The following is a 19,701-nucleotide window of genomic DNA, read 5'->3' on the forward strand; positions in this document are numbered from 1 at the left end:
ATTGCTACTTACTATAAAAAATGACACATTGGGTTGCAGTTGGGCACAGTGAGAAGACTGTTACACATTTAGCTTCTGGCCAGAGCCTTCTTCAGAAAAGAAATCACACACACACACACATTCATACAAACAAGCACACATCATGTACACATGACAGCCATCTCCGGCTCCTCTAGCCAAAATGCAGTGGTGTCGTGTCAAACACAAGCAGCGGTCTGGAGTGTCGTGGGGAAGGGAGAAGGATAGCAGAGTGTGCATGAGAGGAGATGAGACAGCACTGTCTGGTGGAGTATGTAGGGACTAGATGGTAGCCATACAAGGCTGCTACCTGCAGTATCGGGGAAAGGGGGCCGGGGGGATAGTTGGGAAGTAGAAAAGGAGATGAGCAGATAAGGGGGAAAAATCAGTGTGGCACATAATGAGGATGCATAGCTGGTGATGGAGGGGGGGATCCAAATGGCTTGGGTTGTGAAGCAGCCATTGGATAAGGCATGTTATATTCAGCTGCATGTTGTGCTACAGCGTGGCCCTTTTTCCTCTTGGCCACAGTCTGGTGGTGGCGATTCATCATGTTGGACTGATGGTTGGTAGTCATTGCTGTGCAATAATTACAGCAGAGCAGGTATATGACATGCCTGCTTTCATAGGTGGCCCTGCCTCAGATGGGATTGAATGAAAAGTGCTGCATTGGGCAGGTCTTGCACATGGGTTGTGGCAAAGGGGTTTGGGGCTGGGAGGGGTGTAGGGATGAATTAGGATATTGTTGAGGTTGGGTGGACGATGGAACACTAATTCAGGTTGGATGGGAACGATCTTGGGTAGTATGTCCCTCTTATTAGGGCATGATAGATAGATAATCAAAGCTCTAGCGACAGATATGGTTCAGTTGTTCTAGTCTAGGATGCTAATGGGTGACAAAGAGGGCTCTTCTTTGTTCCTGGTTCTTGTGGAGGTGGAGGTTTGGGGGGGGGGGGGGTTACGGCTTGGGAAAGCTGTTTGTGGACTAGGTTTGGGGGGGGGGGGGGATAGTGCCTCTCTGTGAAAACCTTTGTGAGACGTTCAACATAGTAGACAAGGGAGTTCTTGTCACTGCAGATAAGCCGGTAGTGAGGTTGTAAGGGAATTTTTTTTTTTTTTTTTTTTTTTTAATATGTAAGGGATAAGGGATAGAGCTGTCGAAATTCAGGTACTGTTGGTGGTTGGTGAGTTTAATGTGTACAGAGGAGTGGGTGAAGCCATCAGAAAGGAGGTGGTCAACATCCAGGAAGGGGCATGCTGGGTTGAGGAGCACAAGGTGAAGCAGATGTGAGAGAAGGTGTTGAAGCCATGAAGGAATGAGAATAGGGTGTCTTTGGCTTGAGTCCAATGAATGAACCTGAATCATACGAGGGAGCTGGGAGGCTAGGACGATTTCCTCGAGATGATACATAAACAGGTTGGCATAGGAGGGTACCCACATGGGTACCCATGACTTTGCTGCAGGTTTGTTTGTATGTTTTCCCTTCAGGTACAAAGGAGTGCTGCAGATTTGTTTGTATGTTTTCCCTTCAGGTATAAAGGAGTGTCCCTCTTTGTCACCCATTATCACCCTAGACTGGAACAGCTGAAACACATCCTTTGCCAGGACTTTGATTGTGAAGTGAGAGACATCCTACCCAAGATCCTCCCCACCCATCCTAAAGTAGAGTTCCATTGCCCACCCAACATCTACAACATCCTAGTTCATCCCTACACCATTCCAAATCCCAACCCCCTGTCACAAGCATCATATCCCCTAGGAAGATGTGCCCAGTCCACCCACCCAGCACCTCCTTTTCCAGTCTTGTCAGAGGCTTATCCTACCCCATCAGATGCTGGATTACCTGAGAAAACAGCCATGTCATATACCAGCTCTGCTGCAATCATTGCATGATATTTTAAATTGGTATGACTACCAATCCACTGTCCATCAGGATGAATGGCCACTGCCAAGCTGTGGCCAAGAGCAAAGTGGACCTGCTTCTCCTCAATTGGCCTCATGAGGGCTGAATGCATTCCTTCTAGCCAACAGTGTTTGGCAGACACGGACAGTTACTCATCCAAGTGCTAGCTGAACCTGACAGCTCTTATCTTCATGATCTGATGGGAGCTGGTGTTGTTATTGCAGAAAGGCTGTTTGCTTTTCCCTTCTCTGCCCCTTTCCTTTTCCACCTCCCCCCCCCCCCCCCTGCCCCCCTCCCGCATTCCCTCTCTCCTCCACAGCCTCACAACACTGCACTTGATGGCCTTGTCTAATACCATCTAGTTCCTGCATATTTCACCAAGCAGCGCTAACTCCTTTCCTGTCAGATATACCCTGCTATCCCTCCCCTTTCCCACTGCACTCCAGATTGCAGCTTGCATTCAATGGGACACCGTTGCATTCTGGCCAGAGTGGCATGTCACATGTGTGGGAGGTTTACTTGCATGTGTAAATGTGTGTGGGTGTTTGTTATTTTCTGAAGAAGACTGGCAAAAAACTAAATATATAACAGCCATACAACTCAATGTGTCATATTTATGGTGAGTATCAATCTAAACCTTTTCATAATGTTGTATATACTCCTACCTGCACAGTCAGTTTTTTAAACTACAGCTTCAAAAGTAATTTGGATACTTCATGTGTTTGTGGTATATGTATCAAGTAGAAGAGAGAAAAGAAGAAAAAATGTTATTTATGTAAGGAGTGGTTATTATGGCAAGTGGAGCTGTTCCAGCTTGCTACATTTCAGTGTGTCCAACAGATGGAGGGAAAGAAACAGTAAACAATTCTGGACGGAATACAAATGAGAATATTAATAAAGACTAGCAAAATGCAAGAGTGTCAGAAACTTTTATGAATCTTAAGGGCAGATTCCTCTGGTGTATCCCAAGCTGGGTATAGCAGGAGAATGGGTTAAAGGAATTTGTGCTGCAAGGAAAATCAGTGATTTTTGGCCAATAATTGGTGTCTTAAATTTTCTCGAGAGATACTTTAGCCAGGTGTAGAACGAGAATGAATTAGTGACCTTGGAAAAAAACTGCTCACCAAGTGAAACCTTACAGTTAAATTTATTCTGATAATCTGTTAGCTTTGCCAGTTCATTTGAAACTGAGAGAATCTTCGTATGTTGTAACAAAACGAGTCTTATTTTAGATTACATATTTTGTATTTGGCTTGACAGATGTCAGAGGCCACAATTGTGATGTTTTGTTGCCATTTGGATTTATTTTGTAAATTAGTCATCAGTTAATGGTTTTGCGCTCTGTGACACAAGAATGTTGGCATTGGAAAGTATGTATAAAGATGTTGTTGTTGTTTGTGTTGGCCTTGTAGGAGGGAGAGAAATTCTTGAATATAACAAAAGTCACTGTGGTGTGGGGTATATGTTGCATGTCACATTAGTAGAGATATTTTGTTGTTACAGACATTCTAATTTGTTGTGCATAAAGTTGATCTTGCTTCGTGGTTTGTCTGTCTGTTGTTGCCATTGATCTTACAAGAGAATTAGTTATCTCATTTTTTTAACTTTTATTTGTAGTTTTGATGGTTTCATTAAGTTAGTGCTATAATACATTGCAATACAAATTCTGCAATATTGCATTACTATCTTGCTGAAATGCTTTTAGATCAGGAGATGGAATACCAAGTAGTGGCCAAGAGGAAGATAGTGAAGTAGAACAATCAAAATCAGCTAATTCAAAGAGAAGGCGCAAGCTGATGAAGAGGCACTGTCGACACAGAGCAGCACCTCAACCAAAGGGACAAGGTTAGTTTTGTAATATATTATTTTCTTTGGTTTTGACAAAGATTCTTGTATTTTTGTGATCATGATCAACAAATTTATAAAAACAGCCATGTTTATTGATTTATCTTTGTCGCTCTTGCTTCAAATACTTTGTTTTATTTAGGTGGTAAGTTTTGACTGTAGGCATTCCTCTTCTCTCGCAAATATTGTTAGTATGGCAGTGGTAGAGCATTAGGTTCAAATGGCTCTGAGCACTATGCGACTTAACTTCTGAGGTCATCAGTCACCTAGAACTTAGAACTAATTAAACCTAACTAACGCCCGCATCTCGTGGTCGTGCGGTAGCGTTCTCGCTTCCCACGCTCGGGTTCCCGGGTTCGATTCCCGGCGGGGTCAGGGATTTTCTCTGCCTCGTGATGGCTGGGTGTTGTGTGATGTCCTTAGGTTAGTTAGGTTTAAGTAGTTCTAAGTTCTAGGGGACTGATGACCATAGATGTTAAGTCCCATAGTGCTCAGAGCCATTTGAACCATTTTTGAAACCTAACTAACCTAAGGACATCACACACATCCATGCCCGAGGCAGGATTTGAACCTGCGACCGTAGCGGTCGCCCTGTTCCAGACTGTAGCGCCTAGAACCGCACGGCCACTCCGGCCGGCAGAGCATTAGGTTTGTGAGATATCAGGACTGGTGGAATCTGAATATCAGAGGCTCATTGTGAAAGGATGGATGGCATCCAAATAAGTGAATTTTTAAATTTAGGCTGTTGGGAGAGATTGTATGTGCTAAGTAGCATTCAAGGAACACAGTGCAGTGTTCGTATCCAGTGCACTTGCTGCCTCATCTAACCAGCATTCTACCACATTTTCTTCCCCCCCTCCCCCAACCCCTGTCCCTCTGCCCCATCCTGATATTTGTTGTTGGTGTGGTACCCATAAATGAGTTTTCAACAGCACTTTTTGAATACTGCTTACACTATGTACTCGTTAACACACAGACTGATGTTGTACTCTTGTGTTTGAAGGTTAGTCTTACCCTGTGCAAACCTCATAATCTCTGCATAACTACTGCAATCTACATCCCTTTGAATCTACTTACTGCTTTCAGCCTTTGACTTTCTCTGCAATTTTTACCCTCCACAGGTCCTTCCATTGCCGAATTAATGTTTTTTGATGCCCCATAATTTATCCTAGCTACCTATCCCTTCCTTGGTCAAGTTCTGCCATAAAGCCCATACTTCTATGGTTCTATCTAGCATCTGTTTATTAACTTACGACCTATCTGTCTAACATTCAGCACTGAACACCTTCTATTCTTTTCTTGTGTTTACCATCCCTTTTCCATAGGGTAATTTACATGGAAGTCTTACTATTACATAGTGAAAGTATTCAGTGTGTCATTTTAGTCTGATTGGCCAGTTTCCCCTAGTTGCTGTTAATATCAAATGATGTATCTTTTACATCGGTGATCCTGTGAAATAACTGCTGTAAAAGCTTAGTTACTGTATATTACTAGAAGTTATTTTGGTCATACTGCTGTTAAACAGAATGCACCTTGTGTGTTACTCTACATGCATTTGTTGTCAGGAGAATTAAAAATGACCCCGTTTTTTTTTCCTTGTCAAATATTCTCTTTTTTCTTTCCATTATATGATTGAGTACTCTCATTCAACAGGAAATGAAGTGAAATGTACTGAGCTTACAGATGATGATGAAGAGGAAGAAGAAGATGATGAGGATGAAGAAGATGATGAACCGAAAGCTTCAGTCACTGAAAGTATAGTCAAAGACAAAGATCCAGTAGAGCAGTTAACGGAACCTGACCAGGAGGTTCCAAATGTACTGATGAGGTATGCTTCTAATGATAGAAATCTGTACAGCTCCACTGTAAGACACTTTTGTCTGTCGAATTTATTCAAGGGTGACCGATTCAGTACGTGTTCATTGGTTATCCTATCTACCTATCTGATCTTGATCATTGTTCTGTAATGAACTCATTTCAAAAACTTTTATTGTCATCTTCTCTGTACCACGTATCTTCCACATTCCCCTTCATCAAAGGCTACACAACAAATATTTTTAGAAAACACATACTAAAATTTAAATTTACATTCAGTGTTAAATATATTTCTGGGTCATTCCATGCCAAGTGGTCTAGGGGCTCCCACATGACCCTCGTGGATTTTGATGAAATTTTGTATGAACATTCACACATGTTCTCAATGAACACTGGTAAAGTTTCAGATTCAGAAATTCAATACTTTCGGAGATACACCCACTTGTTTAAGACCATAGCACAGCTTTCTATAGTGCGTCCCTGAATTTTCAGCAACTTTGAGATGAGATATCTCTGTAAGTATTTGCATGAAAGAAACAAAACTTGGCCATCTTATACAATGTTTAGAGCTCTTTAAAGTAAAATATTAAGAAAAGGATTTCTGAGCAATTTTCATATAGATAATTTGAAGCAAAGTTGGGTGAAAAAATAGCTGTTTAAAAAAAATGCAAACTTTAGTTTTTTATATCTCCAAAAGTAATTGTGGAATGTACATGAAACTTTGGACACCATAACTCACCAACACAAGGTCTTAGATTATAAAATTTCATTCTCCTATTGCTTTCCATTATTTCACAAATCTAGGGTAAAGTTGACGATTTTTCAAGAAGTGCTAAAAATGGGTATTTTTAGTAAAATTTTTCAAAAAAGTGTTTTCTCCAAACTCTTCTAAACTATGGTCATTAGAAAGAGCATATTTTAAACTATCTAGAAAAGTGAATTTGGTTTTGCAATGCAAGCATATAAGGCCCTAAAAAGTAGCATCATCAAAGAGGCGCACTGGAAGTTTGAACACATTTTTCTGGCACTCAAATTATACCGGAAATCTTTTATTTTGCCTTATACATTATTATTAATGTCTGGGATAAGTGAAATAAGAAGTCCTGATGAATAGGGCCTAGCTTAAGTCTGAATAGCAAAAGAATAAAAATAGAAACAATGTTATTTCTTAATTGTCACCTCCCCCCCCCCCCTCCCTCTCTCTCTCTCTCTCTCTCTCTCTCTCTCTCTCTCTCTCTCTCTCCCCCCCCTCTCTCTCTCTCTCTCTCACACACACACACACACACACACACACACACACACACACACACAATTATTATTAAGAATGAATGTAAATCATAGAATTTATTTGCATAATCATCTATTTATTAGTTGCCTGTTTAATGAACAACACCAGCTTACTGATGGAAAAGAAGTGTATAAAAGAGTTGCTATGGTCCATGGTGGCTTAACCACTGCTAGTTTCATTTCATCTGAGAAAATCAGCATTCCCGTTACCATAGGGGCCACGCCCGATAGCTTAGCAACAACAGCCATGGGTGGGTTTCTTTACCACAGGATCCTAAGCCTGATAAGGGTTTCTTTACACAGGTTCCCAAGCCTGATAGTAAAATTATTTAAGTGCTCTGTGTAAAATTAGAAGACACTCTTGGGTTCCTTAGATTGTTTCCTCTAACCTATTTCAATTTTTGATATGCTACATTAATTTTCTGATGAATATAAAGAGGAATGGTGTATTGCCGGCCAGATGAATTTACTGATGGAGCTGGAATAACTGCAATAATGTGGTGTTCCGGAACCCAGCACTTGTCACTTCTTGATGGCCAATAAAATGAATTTGCTGGACCATGTGGATGCATAAAGTTTATTAATGCATCCCTTTGCTCTGTGGAGGTCTCACAGATATTCCCAATCCACCACACGTTTTCATAGAGGCATGCAACATATTGTCCTGGTTGGAGAGCAGACATTAATATGCCTCCTTCATTACTGTGACCTATTTTAGCTAGAAAAGATCAACGATCATTTGAAACTCTGCTGGCCTGAATTGTTGTTTCATGAATAGGTAAAAAGTGATGATTTTCTCTAGTGCATGTTAGTTTGTTCAAGTTTAAACCTCTCTTCTTGTGACACAATATTTTTTTCAATTTCATCTTTACCGACGAAAACAAATTTAATTCCATTAATGTTTTCAGAGCAGAAGTGAAACAGACATAGGGGAGTAAGAATTTGTCCATTAAGTGGTCGTTGCAAGCTTGCTCTTGCTGCTAACCACTTTGTTGTACCTCCAATCCCATCACAAGGTGATTTCCCGTGACTAGTAGCAAAAAAATTCCATTCGGCTGTCATTCCAAAATCACTCTTATGATAGCACAAATTTAGGAAATTCTTGAAATTTTTATATTGAGCACTGGAGCCATCACTGAAATAATGAATGTGGGATATCTGTGCAAACTATGCTTTTATATATTTGATGAGCTCCTTGATAAAAACGTGAACTGTAATAGTGTAATGCTGCAATCAATCACTGATAATGCAAAAACTTAAGGATTCTACTTTCTCATTTTGACGAAAGTAGATAACGAATGGATGAATTGTTGCTTGACTATTGTCCCAGTGGAAGCCTTGCACAGCATCCTGAATGATAAAAGAATAATTTTCTGCAAAATCCATTAGGATAACAACTCTTCGTCTTTCAGATGACACTTAAGGGCTTTAAGATGCGACCTTTGATGCTTGGCAATGTAATGATGGCATGGCAGACTCCATATTTTATTTTTTACATCGTCAATAAATTCATCCACTACCATTTGCTTTGTGTCCAGTGTGTCCCGATCGGTATGTATCCATTGCTTAAACACAATAACTTCCTGTGGCTCATGATCTAGGAAATAGCTGGCAATTTCAGATGCTATAGCTTCGGGCCCGGGCACCTTTCACAGCGATGTAGCATGCACTGTTTAGAGTTCAAACTGCAAACTGCCTTGCTGAGAATCTCCTTATAATTTTCACGTATACCAGCTCCGCTAAGCATAAGCTTAACATTTTGGTGAATTGCACAGATGCAAACTGCATGCATTCCGGCTGATCCTACTGTTACACACCATTTAGGTCTAAATTCACAAAACTTTGAGAACCCTATTTCTGGACCATTTATATTTCTTATAGATAACATACGTTTCCCGTAAATTGCAAAGTAACAATCTTTTCTGAATGTATGTCTTTCTATCTAAAAGTCTAACTGAAATACTATCTTTTTTTCCAGGCCACGCCCTACTATACTCATCTTCAAAAAAATGTCACACTCTACTAGCAACTTATACTGGTAATTTCCTGCTTTGCCTATTTTCGGGAAGTGCCAGAATGCCCTTCTCTGCCTTAATCTTCCGAGCATTCTTCACCATTCTTTCGGACATGCCAAACTGATCTGCTGTTCGTCTGACTGTCCAACTTACAGGTGCCAAGGTTAAAATTTGCACCTGTTCTTTATGAATTGCATTCTGCATCTTGGCTTTCAGTTCAGTCAGCAAATGTGCATAGTCGGCACAGCTTCCACATTCCTTAATTTCACTAGCATCATCAATTTGTCAGTTTACTCCCATTGCATTTACAATTCTGTTTTTAATCGCATTTTGAGCCTTTTGAGTTTTCTTCTTCACATATTGGGGCTTATCTCTGTAGCTTACTGTTCTCTTCAGGGTTGAAATACCGATAGACAATAAGCTACTATTTAATTATTCTTTTGGTGTAAAGTCCTCATCAGAATGTGATCATGAGGCTGATAAAGCTTCATCCAAGTGTTTATTTAAGGTTATTTAAGGTAGTCCTGCAAGCCAGACAAATTTTCTGACCTGGCTTTATGTTATTAACAAGCTGCTTCTTCAACATATCAGAAGCCTTATTAGCTGTTTCAGTATCAAGAGTGCGAATTCCTGTCTTAACATTATGATTCACCTTCCCAAAGGGGTTTGAAGCAATTTTTTTTTTAACCTCTCAAATTGTGTCAATAACAGGGCTTCATGGTGTAGGCAAACTTGAGAGGTATTGTCCAGCTTTTCTTCAGAACGCCGGACCAACAACTCTTTTTCCTCATCACTAAAATCCGCAAACCATTTTAAAGCAGCTTTTTTGACAAAAAAAGTGACATGACACTTTGTTCCACTATCTCCTTGCCCAATTGAACAGGAAGGTATGCTGTTCCCTTTTGCATCCATCTCTAATCAGTAACTAAATAATGTATTTGGCCTCTAAGTGCAAATTATAATCTGCTTAAATTTCAGACAAATTGCTACTGTATGAAATTATACACAATGTATAATACCAATGAAAAAATCTAATAAGAGATATATGCTATAAAAGACACAATCAAAACAATTTTTTGTAACTTAGATTACAAACTTTGATGGTCTTACAAATCACTTAACAAGCAACACTCAGTCAAGAGAACCCACTCACTATGCTGCAAACACCCCACTGAAATACTGATTGTTCATACAAGGCTCACAATAATGAAACAATCTGATTGTTAAAGTAAATGTTGCCATTATATTTTCTATAAACAGTGAATCTTGTGAATTTTCTCTGTGAAACTAGTGGTTACGTATTTACCAAGGTAGTAAATGAGAAGAGTTGTATGCAGATGAACACTTAAGATAAAAGCAGAAGGGCTACTTCTCATAGTTTTCAAGTTTTTCTGACAGTCTCATTGCCTATTTGCCAGATCTTTTTATTTCAATTACTCAAGGCACCAATAAACATTTATTAGGCATAATAAAAGGTTTCAGGTATAATTTGAGTGCCAGAAAAATGTGTTCAAACTTCCAGTGCGCCTCTTTGATGATGCTACTTTTTAGGGCCTTATATGCTTGCATTGCAAAACCAAATCCACTTTTCTAGATAGTTTAGAATATGTTCTTTTTAATGACCATAGTTTAGAAGAGTTTGGAGAAAACACTTTTTTGAAAAATTTGACTAAAATACCCATTTTTAGCACTTTTTGAAAAATCGTCAACTTTACCCTAGATTTGTGAAATAATGGAAAGCAATAGGAGAATGAAATTTTATATTCTAAGACCTTGTGTTGGTGAGTTATGGTGTGCAAAGTTTCATGTACATCCCACAATTACTTTTGGAGATATAAAAAACTAAAGTTCGCTTTTTTTTAAACAGCTATGTTTTCGCCCAACTTTGCTTCAAATTATATATATGAAAATTGCTCAGAAATCCTTTTCTTAATATTTTACTTTAAAGAGCTCTAAAAGTTATGTAAGATGGCCAAGTTTTGTTTCTTTCATGCAAATACTTAGAGATATCTCATCTCAAAGTTGCTGAAAATTCAAGGACGCACTATAGAAAGCTGTGCTATGGTCTTAAACAAGTGACTGTATCTCCGAAAGTATTGAATTTCTGAATCTGAAACTTTACCAGTGTTCATTGAGAACATGTGTGAATGTTCATACAAAATTTCATCAAACTCCATGATGGTCATGTGGGAACATTTCTCGATATTAGACCACTTGGCACGGAATGGCCCTTCTTTTTTTTAGAATAACTGTTCTTGCTACTGGCATCCTCCTTTTACATGCTGTTTACTACTTTTGGCATCTTCTCTTCCTAATCTAATTCCCTGAACGTCACCAGATTTAGTTTGATTTCAGTCCATTACACTTGTTTTCCTTTAATTGAGGGTCATCTCATAATTTCTTTTCAAGACACCATCTATCCAGTCGAGCTGATCTTTCCAGTTCTCTGCTCTCTCTAACAGAATTACTGCTTTATTGGAAAACCTTAAATGGTTCTTTCTTCTCCATTAACAATGCAGTGCAGAATATTATCTACCATACAGAACTGAAATCCAGTATAGAAACTTAAGAACTTGTGTTAGCACTAGGTTTGTTTGGATATTTTTTTCTCAGTGTAAATATTTCATTAATCTTGTATTGTATATTTACTTGCCATGTTAATTTCCTTCTTTTCATCTGCTCTGCCATTGTCTCCCTGACATCTCTCAATTAAACATGTCCACTATCCTTCCTGCCTTCCTTCCTCTGTTCACCCCCAACCTGCCCTCCCACACCTCCTATTGCCCCATACCTCAAGATCTTTTTCTCACACCACCACCACCTTCTCTTTGTGCTTCTTCTACCTCACTACCTTCATTTGTGCCTTATGCTAGTGCTGATGATAGCACTCTCTCACTGTGCTATGGACCACCTTTCAGCAAATCACATTTCAATTATTGTAGTTTACTCATTTGCTTTTTATTTCAACATATTACTTATAAATCTCATGGTTCATACATTGTGATTCACTTATTATCTTATAATTTTGTAATTTTCTTAAAAGTGTATGTAACAACATCCAATATCACTGACTTAACATAGGCTTAAGAAAGAGCTTACTCTGAAAAGGAGGTCAGGGTCCTGATTTGCAAAGTCACTTTTGAATTGTACTTCGTAAAATTTAATTCAATCAGTTTGTCCGCCAGTCAAGAGGTGTGCTGTAGCCATTTGTGTGATAATTTTTTGCCTTTGAAAGCATCTTTGCCCTCTTCAAAATTACTTCTAATAATTCTGAACATCTGTCAATAGCTGTTGGTCAGACAAAGGATATAAAAGTTCTACACAGTTTATTATATGAGATATATGCAAACTGCACTACACTTTTTTTATTTTTCCCATTTTTGGCCGAGTATTGAGCTACGGTGTTGGTAAATTGATGATGTGCCTTTTAATAGTGTAGCTGCTATGCAACTGAATTCAAGTCGAGGTGTTTCTGTTAGATCTGTTGAGTGTGAAGCTTCAAAATGGAGTTTGAAAAGTTACATTGGCCATTGATTGGCTGTAGGGAACTTAATGTTCATGAACCATATGTTGGCAGCTGAAGATTGGTCTGTCTCACAAACTGTTAAATCCTGACCTTACAGATGTTAGCAAGCCATTTGCTTCTGGCTGCACTTGTATTTTAACTTTTCATAGGAAGGGTGAAAAATGCAGAGTGTAATACCAACTTGGGATCAGTTGAATGTTTTGTATATTTGTGTGGAAGGGTTCGCTCATTTTAGCATTCTGAATAGCTGTTGTCACTGTTTTTCCAGAGACTGTGGACCAGATCTAGTTGAGATAATAGAAGATCATTCTCATGATAGCTCTCACGATTCAACTCAAGGTGCTGTGATGACAGAACTGGCCAGTCTTGTACAGGGATCACAGATTCATGACTGCCGTCCATATATGAGAAACTATCAGGCTCACAGGTATATTAAAATGGTATTGTGACTTGTAAATATGGGTATGTCTATTACTGAAATAAAAGAAACTGTAAATAGAAATCATGGAAAACTTGCTAATAAATCCTTATTACAAAGCTATTGTTGCTGACAGTTGAATGAATGATAATGTAACTACTCGTATGAGATTCTATTCCTGGCAAATTTATTTAATGATAGCATCATATCAGTTTGTTCCATTGACAACAATACTATTTTCAGGAATGTAGTTACAATTATATTCTTCATCATATTAAAATAATAGATAAAGTAATGTCCAATAGTTGAGCATAACCAAGAAGTGAAGCATATTTCTGGAATAGGGTTCTGGAAGGGTTGTAGAATTGTATCCAAAACATGTAATAAGAAAAGTGTTGAAATTTAAGATACACTCAAAAAAAAAAAAAAACAATATAACCAGAATAACCTCTTCAAAAACACTAGAAAAGTTAATGGTTATCCCTGTGTGCCACACTTGTTCATTGCACATGTGGTATGTTCCCCATGAGATGCTTCAAGAGCTCTGTTTCTGAATTCTGAAGAATGTGGTAGGAGGTCTATACGAGTCCTGGGTGGCAGCTGATAAGAGTGTAATTAACCAATCCTAATGCATCCCAGACACTATCAGTTACTTTCACATGTGGGAACTCCAATGATGTATCCATTTTATCATCTCGAAAAGTAATTTGAGAATTAATAATTTCACACTTTGAGACAGTGCAGTAGTGTCATTAAAGTTATTTTAGCTCATTTCTTTGTGTAATGGTTGTTCTACACTCACTTTGAACTGTATGCAGGGTATATATGCCCTGGGAAATCGAGGGAAATCCCAGTATTTTTTTCATCTGTGAGAAAACCAGGAAAAATTCTGAAATTTTTTAGAATTCCAGTAATTTTTTATTGTTTTAGTTTTCAATTAAAGTGATGTAATTTCGACTGGTAAGAATTGAAAAGTAACAAAGAATTTTACTTTAGCTTGTTACTGCAGAATAATATGCAGCAATAAAACGCCAAAATAAAACTTAAGTTGCAAAGAAAATGCTCCATTTACAACAACAAAACACTGTGCGCAAACAAATGTCTGCCGACAGCAAAATGTGTCAAAGTCTAAAGGACGAAGACTACGCAGTATTTCATAACAACAAACTTCTTTCAATGAGCGTAATGTCACAGCTGTTCACATTTCTAAAAGGTCGTGGGAAAATGTTGTGAATGATGGTTTAAGAAGCATTTTTTTCAAAGTAAATTTCCTTTTACGCAAGATGAATTGTGTTATGTGTGAGAATGTGCAATGAATTTCTTAAATCAGAGCATTTGACTCTCATTCCAAACTTAAAACTTTGAGGAACAGCCACTTAGCAAAACTTCAGACCCATAAGGCCAGAAATTTATGTCATTATTTAAAATTTTATTGGCACATTTGTGTCTGATATATCTTGAAGGTTAACACATGCAACAAAAGATCGATGTTATAGGTGGAAGCTTAGCTTTTCCTGTAGTTAGACTCTATGTACATCAATTTAAACGGTTAACGTTTCCTATTTGTGTGTTCATGCTGTTTAACAGTGATGTTGCTGGGGCTGACTACATATGCCCTACACCCTGTACATGCTGCTGCACATCAAAGATATTCCCAAAATACATTCCTTCCGCCCCCCCCCCCCCCCCCCTTTTGGGTTTTGTTACCTTAAGTGCCACATCATTCTGTACGGTGTATAAAATCTTTACAAATTGAAGGATTAATAAGTTTTCCAGGGAAAGTATACTGTCACATAAAATGTAAAAAATATGTTTTCGCCTGGAAAAAAGTCTTTTTATTTGGGATTCCCGGGAAAAATCTGGAAACTTCTTTTCCTTTCCGCACATACACCGTGTGTATAATGTATAGTCAGAGTACCAATGGGGGTGACATGATGATCATGTTCACCTTATAGCTATCTAAAGTCCCTTTTACATGAGCAACTTTCTTATCTCGATTGACTACTTGAGAAAAGTGAGTCCACTGCAGTGCTCTGGTCTTTCATTCCTGTACTGGATCTTGTCTGTTTTTAGTAGTCATTTTCATTTACGTGTCAGTGCTGAAGTTGCATTTATTGTGAGAGCTGTCGTCTGTGTAGATCACATCTGAATGGTGAAAGTGAGATTATGGGGGACTATCCTTTCACAGAGAGAGGAAGAAAAAAAAAAAAAAAAGAAAGAAAAAGAAATGAAAATCTAGTAACAAAGTGTAGGAATGAGCAATGATACTAGATTTTATTAATAACCATAGCAGAATTAGTAGTGCAAGTTTTTGTCAACAATTGTGTGGTAAGTTCTTTACAAGGATACTTATTTGCTGGAGAAAATATATCTTGTAAACACATCAATCAATATTTAGAATGTAGTAAATTGTACCTTTTTGCGCTATCCTTTATTTCTTGCTTATTGTCAAATAACATGAAAAAATAACATTAAAAATTGCTTTTCCCATTAAATAATTCTGACTCTTCCGCTGTTAAAATAATTTTCATTAAAACAAGTTTTTCTGTGTGCGTTCTTATTTATGAATAGTGTAGGCTTTTTCTCTGCAAAAGATAAATACTGCTTTGGTTTCAGATTTTTCATCTCTCTTGTTGAAGAACACTAGTAGGAAAAAATACCTGGACCTTATATAACTTTTCAGTGTGTTTTTTGGGGGAACAACAACAACAACAACAACATGGCAAAGATTAAGAAGTAACAAAAGCACAAAATCCATTTCTGTAACATGCGTGAGCTTGGACAGGTATAGGTTAACTTCTGATGTTAGCAGACACCACCATAGTCCCTTGTTTCTGTACATGTGCAGTGTGCAGCATACTCCGAAATTTAGACCCCTACACTCGGAACAATCTCTAGAATATTGACATCATACACACACATGCATCACGACCAGTTGCTGATACATACAAAAGCACAAAAGGTGCAAGCATTTCGAGTAGTCGATTTTGACCATCCGGTGCACGTGTAAAACAGGCTTAAAAAAACAAAAATAGTCTGCAAGTTGTTTTAAAATATAAATGACCTGAACTAAAGTAAATAAATAATTTACACAAAATTTAAGTCAAATACATATTTTTAAGAGCATGAGAGGTATGTTGCTGATGAGAATGTGTGCCTCTGGTGAACAGGGCAGGAAGTAGTCCCGTACAGATAAGCTATACAGTTGGAGATCAGTGCCACATAGCCCATTTATTCAGTGTGTGCAAATTGTTTGAACAAGTACAGCTGCACAGATGAAGACCCAGATTCAAATGAAGTGAAACATTTTGCAGGAAAATTGTTTATAACATAAATTTGAAATCAGTTTTCTGTTGCTTACATGACAAAATAATAACTATAATTACAATAATTAGTACTGTGTACTACCATACCAGACGCAGGAGTAAGAGCTGAGAAAAACTGTGTCTGAATTACAGTTACTTTAACCTTTCTTTTTCTGTCCTTAGGCAAGTGATGAAGGGCAGAAAAATCGTATCACAGACAGAATTTCCTCGAAATCTTTTATGATTAATTATGATTTTCCTGTCATCAAAAACCATGCTATGTTCTCTCACTTATCCTGCTTTGTGCACATAACTAATATGTTACAGGGAGCTTATGGACGAAATGATGAGTGGTGAAGAAGGTAGCTATTCATCAAGGATGAGCAATAAATCAGAAAAGAACATGGCAGATTTTGAAGGGGAAGAATCTCCATGTGAAGATGAACTCGTACAATTGGCAGCTCAGGCACAGGTAGGGCGTTATACAGAAAGGTATCTGCATCTAGTACTAGGTAATACATTTTGGAGAGAAGTAACATTCTAGCAAAGAACATTCCTTCAAGAATGTTATGTAAGAATTTCTTATATCACAGCATTACTACTGACACTGCAATTTTATTTTTGCATTTGACTGAAGTACAACACATCCTGGTTAAGGAAAAGGAACACTTTTGAATAGTAATAGTCTGATCTACTGAAGTGTGAGTATTTAGGTTGTTAGTGCAATGTAGGTGGGGGGGGGGGGAGTGAGAGAGAGAGAGAGAGAGAGAGAGAGAGAGAGAGAGAGAGAGAGAGAGAGAGAGAGAGTGTGTTTGTACGTTCAACAAGATTATTTTAAATGGGAAAAAAAATCTTCAAGGAAACTGTAACACAATAGTGAATTAGTTTCTGAAAATCACAGGAGCAGTGCAGTGCCTTTGATGCAAATCAACATTGTACTGTGTTGAGATTTTGGTGAGAGAAATGCGAGAATGAAAAAGATGATACTGAATATTTTGGAATCAAAGAGGCCTTACTTAGAAACTAAAGAGGAGTTTCTTTCAGTTTAGGGCTGTGATGAAAGAAACTGTTTGAGATAGTACAAGAAAGCTGCATGCAGTCAGTCTGAAGGAAACCAGCTGTAGACTACCTTTTTATCTCTTGAAAGACAGGGATGTTGTAAGCTGTTACTAAGATGATACTCTAATAAGTTAAGTAACTGGAAGTAAGTTATCTTAATAGATTGAATGTCACACTAACAGTAACTGGAAGTGAGTTATCTTAATAGACTGAATGTCACACTATCATGAACTTAATATTATTCATATATTTGTTGGAGTGCACAAGCACAATTTGCATTTATTTCCAAAGCAGTGCAGCACAATCTGAAAGCTTAGTTGTTTGTTATAATTCACTTTTTGCACCAGATTTCCTTTCTTTTCTTTTTCTCAGAACTCTTTCTTCTTCCTCCCCCCCCCCCCCCCCCTCCTCCTCCTCCTCCTCCTCCTCCTCCTCGACCACCAGCACCACCACCACCCTCCTTCTGTTTTTACTTCTTTTGATGCTATATCCACTCTCAAAGAATTCCCATTATTAGTGGTTTATGGAGAAAGGGGTAATAGTTGACCGCAATTGTTTCCTACCAGGTGACTGCACAAGCATTGTATAATAAAACTGTACTGAATGTCAGTCTTAACTAAAAAAGCAATGAGAAATGACATATGTTAAGGGGATGCATTGATTGTTTACATTTTCTTTCTGTGAAACCATATCATCTTTTCTTTTTGCGTATCTTTAGCTTCTGAAAAGAAATCTTTGCTTCCAAAAGCAGAAAATTGAGTTTCATCCTTTTCTCATTGCTCTCAGCCCAATTGAGAGTCCTATTTTAGGTAAGTACAACCATTAGTATGTGCTTTAGGTCCTTGCTTTCAGTTAGGTGATTGTGGTCACAGACACAGTTTATCAGGTTTGATGATTAGTGATTGTTGTTAACTGTATAAATTATTGTTATCATTTCATCATTTTTGCTTAAGAATGAAGATTATTAGTTTCTTTTATTGATATGCTGTAAGAACTCATAGATACTACAGAGTTTGGATTTGTAACTTTTGTAGAGTAGGTTTCCTCTTCCATCTGGTTGAAAGACAGATAGATTTTATAGGCATATCATTTGAATTTTGGAGGAAAAAGGTGGCAGTCTTTTCATTTTTTATTGGCATGCTGGCTGAAATATGCCTGTTGTTTGTATGTAAATAGACTAGTACCTTGCTTGATACTTTATATCCTTCGCCCCATATAGTGAATTTTTTTTGTAACATTTGCATATAAAACTGATGGCTGCCCAGTGACAAATTAGAATCATAAATTTCATTTATTGATCTTGCTGTCAGATTGGACCAAACCTGCTGTTTTTGAACAAAATTGGAAGGAGATGGCAGCCACATCACTAGAGCAAATAAAAATTACACCATGTCCCATGTAAGCTTAAATATAGGTAAGTGGTTTTCTGTGTGACTGATATCTTATAATAAAGGTGTTACACAGTGGCAAGTTCAAAATATGATATGCGGGTATAAAGGTGATTTTATGCTTTCTGTGTGTAACAGTGCCTCATGTGAGGTTAAGTTCAAAATATTTGGTTTCATCTTTGGAAAATATATCTGCGATTCACAGCTATCTTCTGTAATCTGTCCTGAGCTGAGAGCACAAGGCATTAACATTTCCTCATTCCAAGTAAAAGGAGTGAAGAATTGCCTGATGGTGCAGGGCATTTGTTACAGATCTTAATCCCAACATTCCTAGATACTTTGTTCACACTGTCTGTAAGGAGCCCTCCTCCGTGTCTCATTATACATACATATTGACAAACATAACCTTTTCATAGAAAGAAATTACTTTGATCTACCAGCATTTAGCAACATAGCTGCAAAGACACACAATAAAGTTCTAACAGTGGCAGACATAACTTAAAAGGTCTTCAAAAAAGTGTAACTCACTGAACATTAATATGAAGCAGATCTCCTGCCATTTATACATCAGAAATGAAAATATTGCTGAGGGTCTGTAATGCAAAATGTCACATCATAATTTACTCTGATATGGTTAAAAAAATGCATATTGTGATACAAGCTACATATTGCAACAGTGATTCTCCTTTCCATTGTTCATTATCAGCAGCGTTAAAGTTCATTTTATCCTCAGTTATGTATTTCTATCTTCATTCTTTTATCTGTAGGGAAGTCCATTAAAGTTCAAACTTTAGATGCTCTGTGTTGCAATTATTTTCGTGAAAACATACACCAGCATGCTGCATTCTAAAAAATTAGTATCCGGAAAGAAAAGAAAGACCTCTAGGTGAGATAGGGTCACATGTCAATCATCAAATTGCATGAAATGTAGATTGGATGAACAGTCTAAGAAATTCTTGGCATTTGAAGACTATATTGGCAAATAGACAATAAGAAATCAGTGTGACAAAATGTTTGTTCTTCAAAGGTGTTGGTAAAAATGTTCTTAAAATCAGTTTTGAAAGGAGAAAAGAAAAGGAACTGTATACTCATCACCAAAGTAAATTGTAATTGCATAATGT

General features: G+C 37.7%; 1 protein-coding gene across 1 annotated transcript in view; it reads left to right on the forward strand.

Annotated features, from left to right (window-relative positions):
- The window catches only part of LOC124602586 (ubiquitin carboxyl-terminal hydrolase 34), a 499,996-nt gene that overhangs the window by 78,985 nt on the left and 401,310 nt on the right, over window positions 1-19,701 (forward strand). The window contains exons 11-14 of the mRNA XM_047136330.1: window positions 3,628-3,767; window positions 5,421-5,595; window positions 12,679-12,837; window positions 16,461-16,605. Of these exons, the coding sequence (XP_046992286.1) occupies window positions 3,628-3,767; window positions 5,421-5,595; window positions 12,679-12,837; window positions 16,461-16,605 (619 nt within the window). The remainder of the gene's footprint in view (window positions 1-3,627; window positions 3,768-5,420; window positions 5,596-12,678; window positions 12,838-16,460; window positions 16,606-19,701) is intronic.

This window comes from Schistocerca americana, chromosome 1 (genome assembly GCF_021461395.2).
Source record: "Schistocerca americana isolate TAMUIC-IGC-003095 chromosome 1, iqSchAmer2.1, whole genome shotgun sequence".
Taxonomy (NCBI): domain Eukaryota; kingdom Metazoa; phylum Arthropoda; class Insecta; order Orthoptera; family Acrididae; genus Schistocerca; species Schistocerca americana.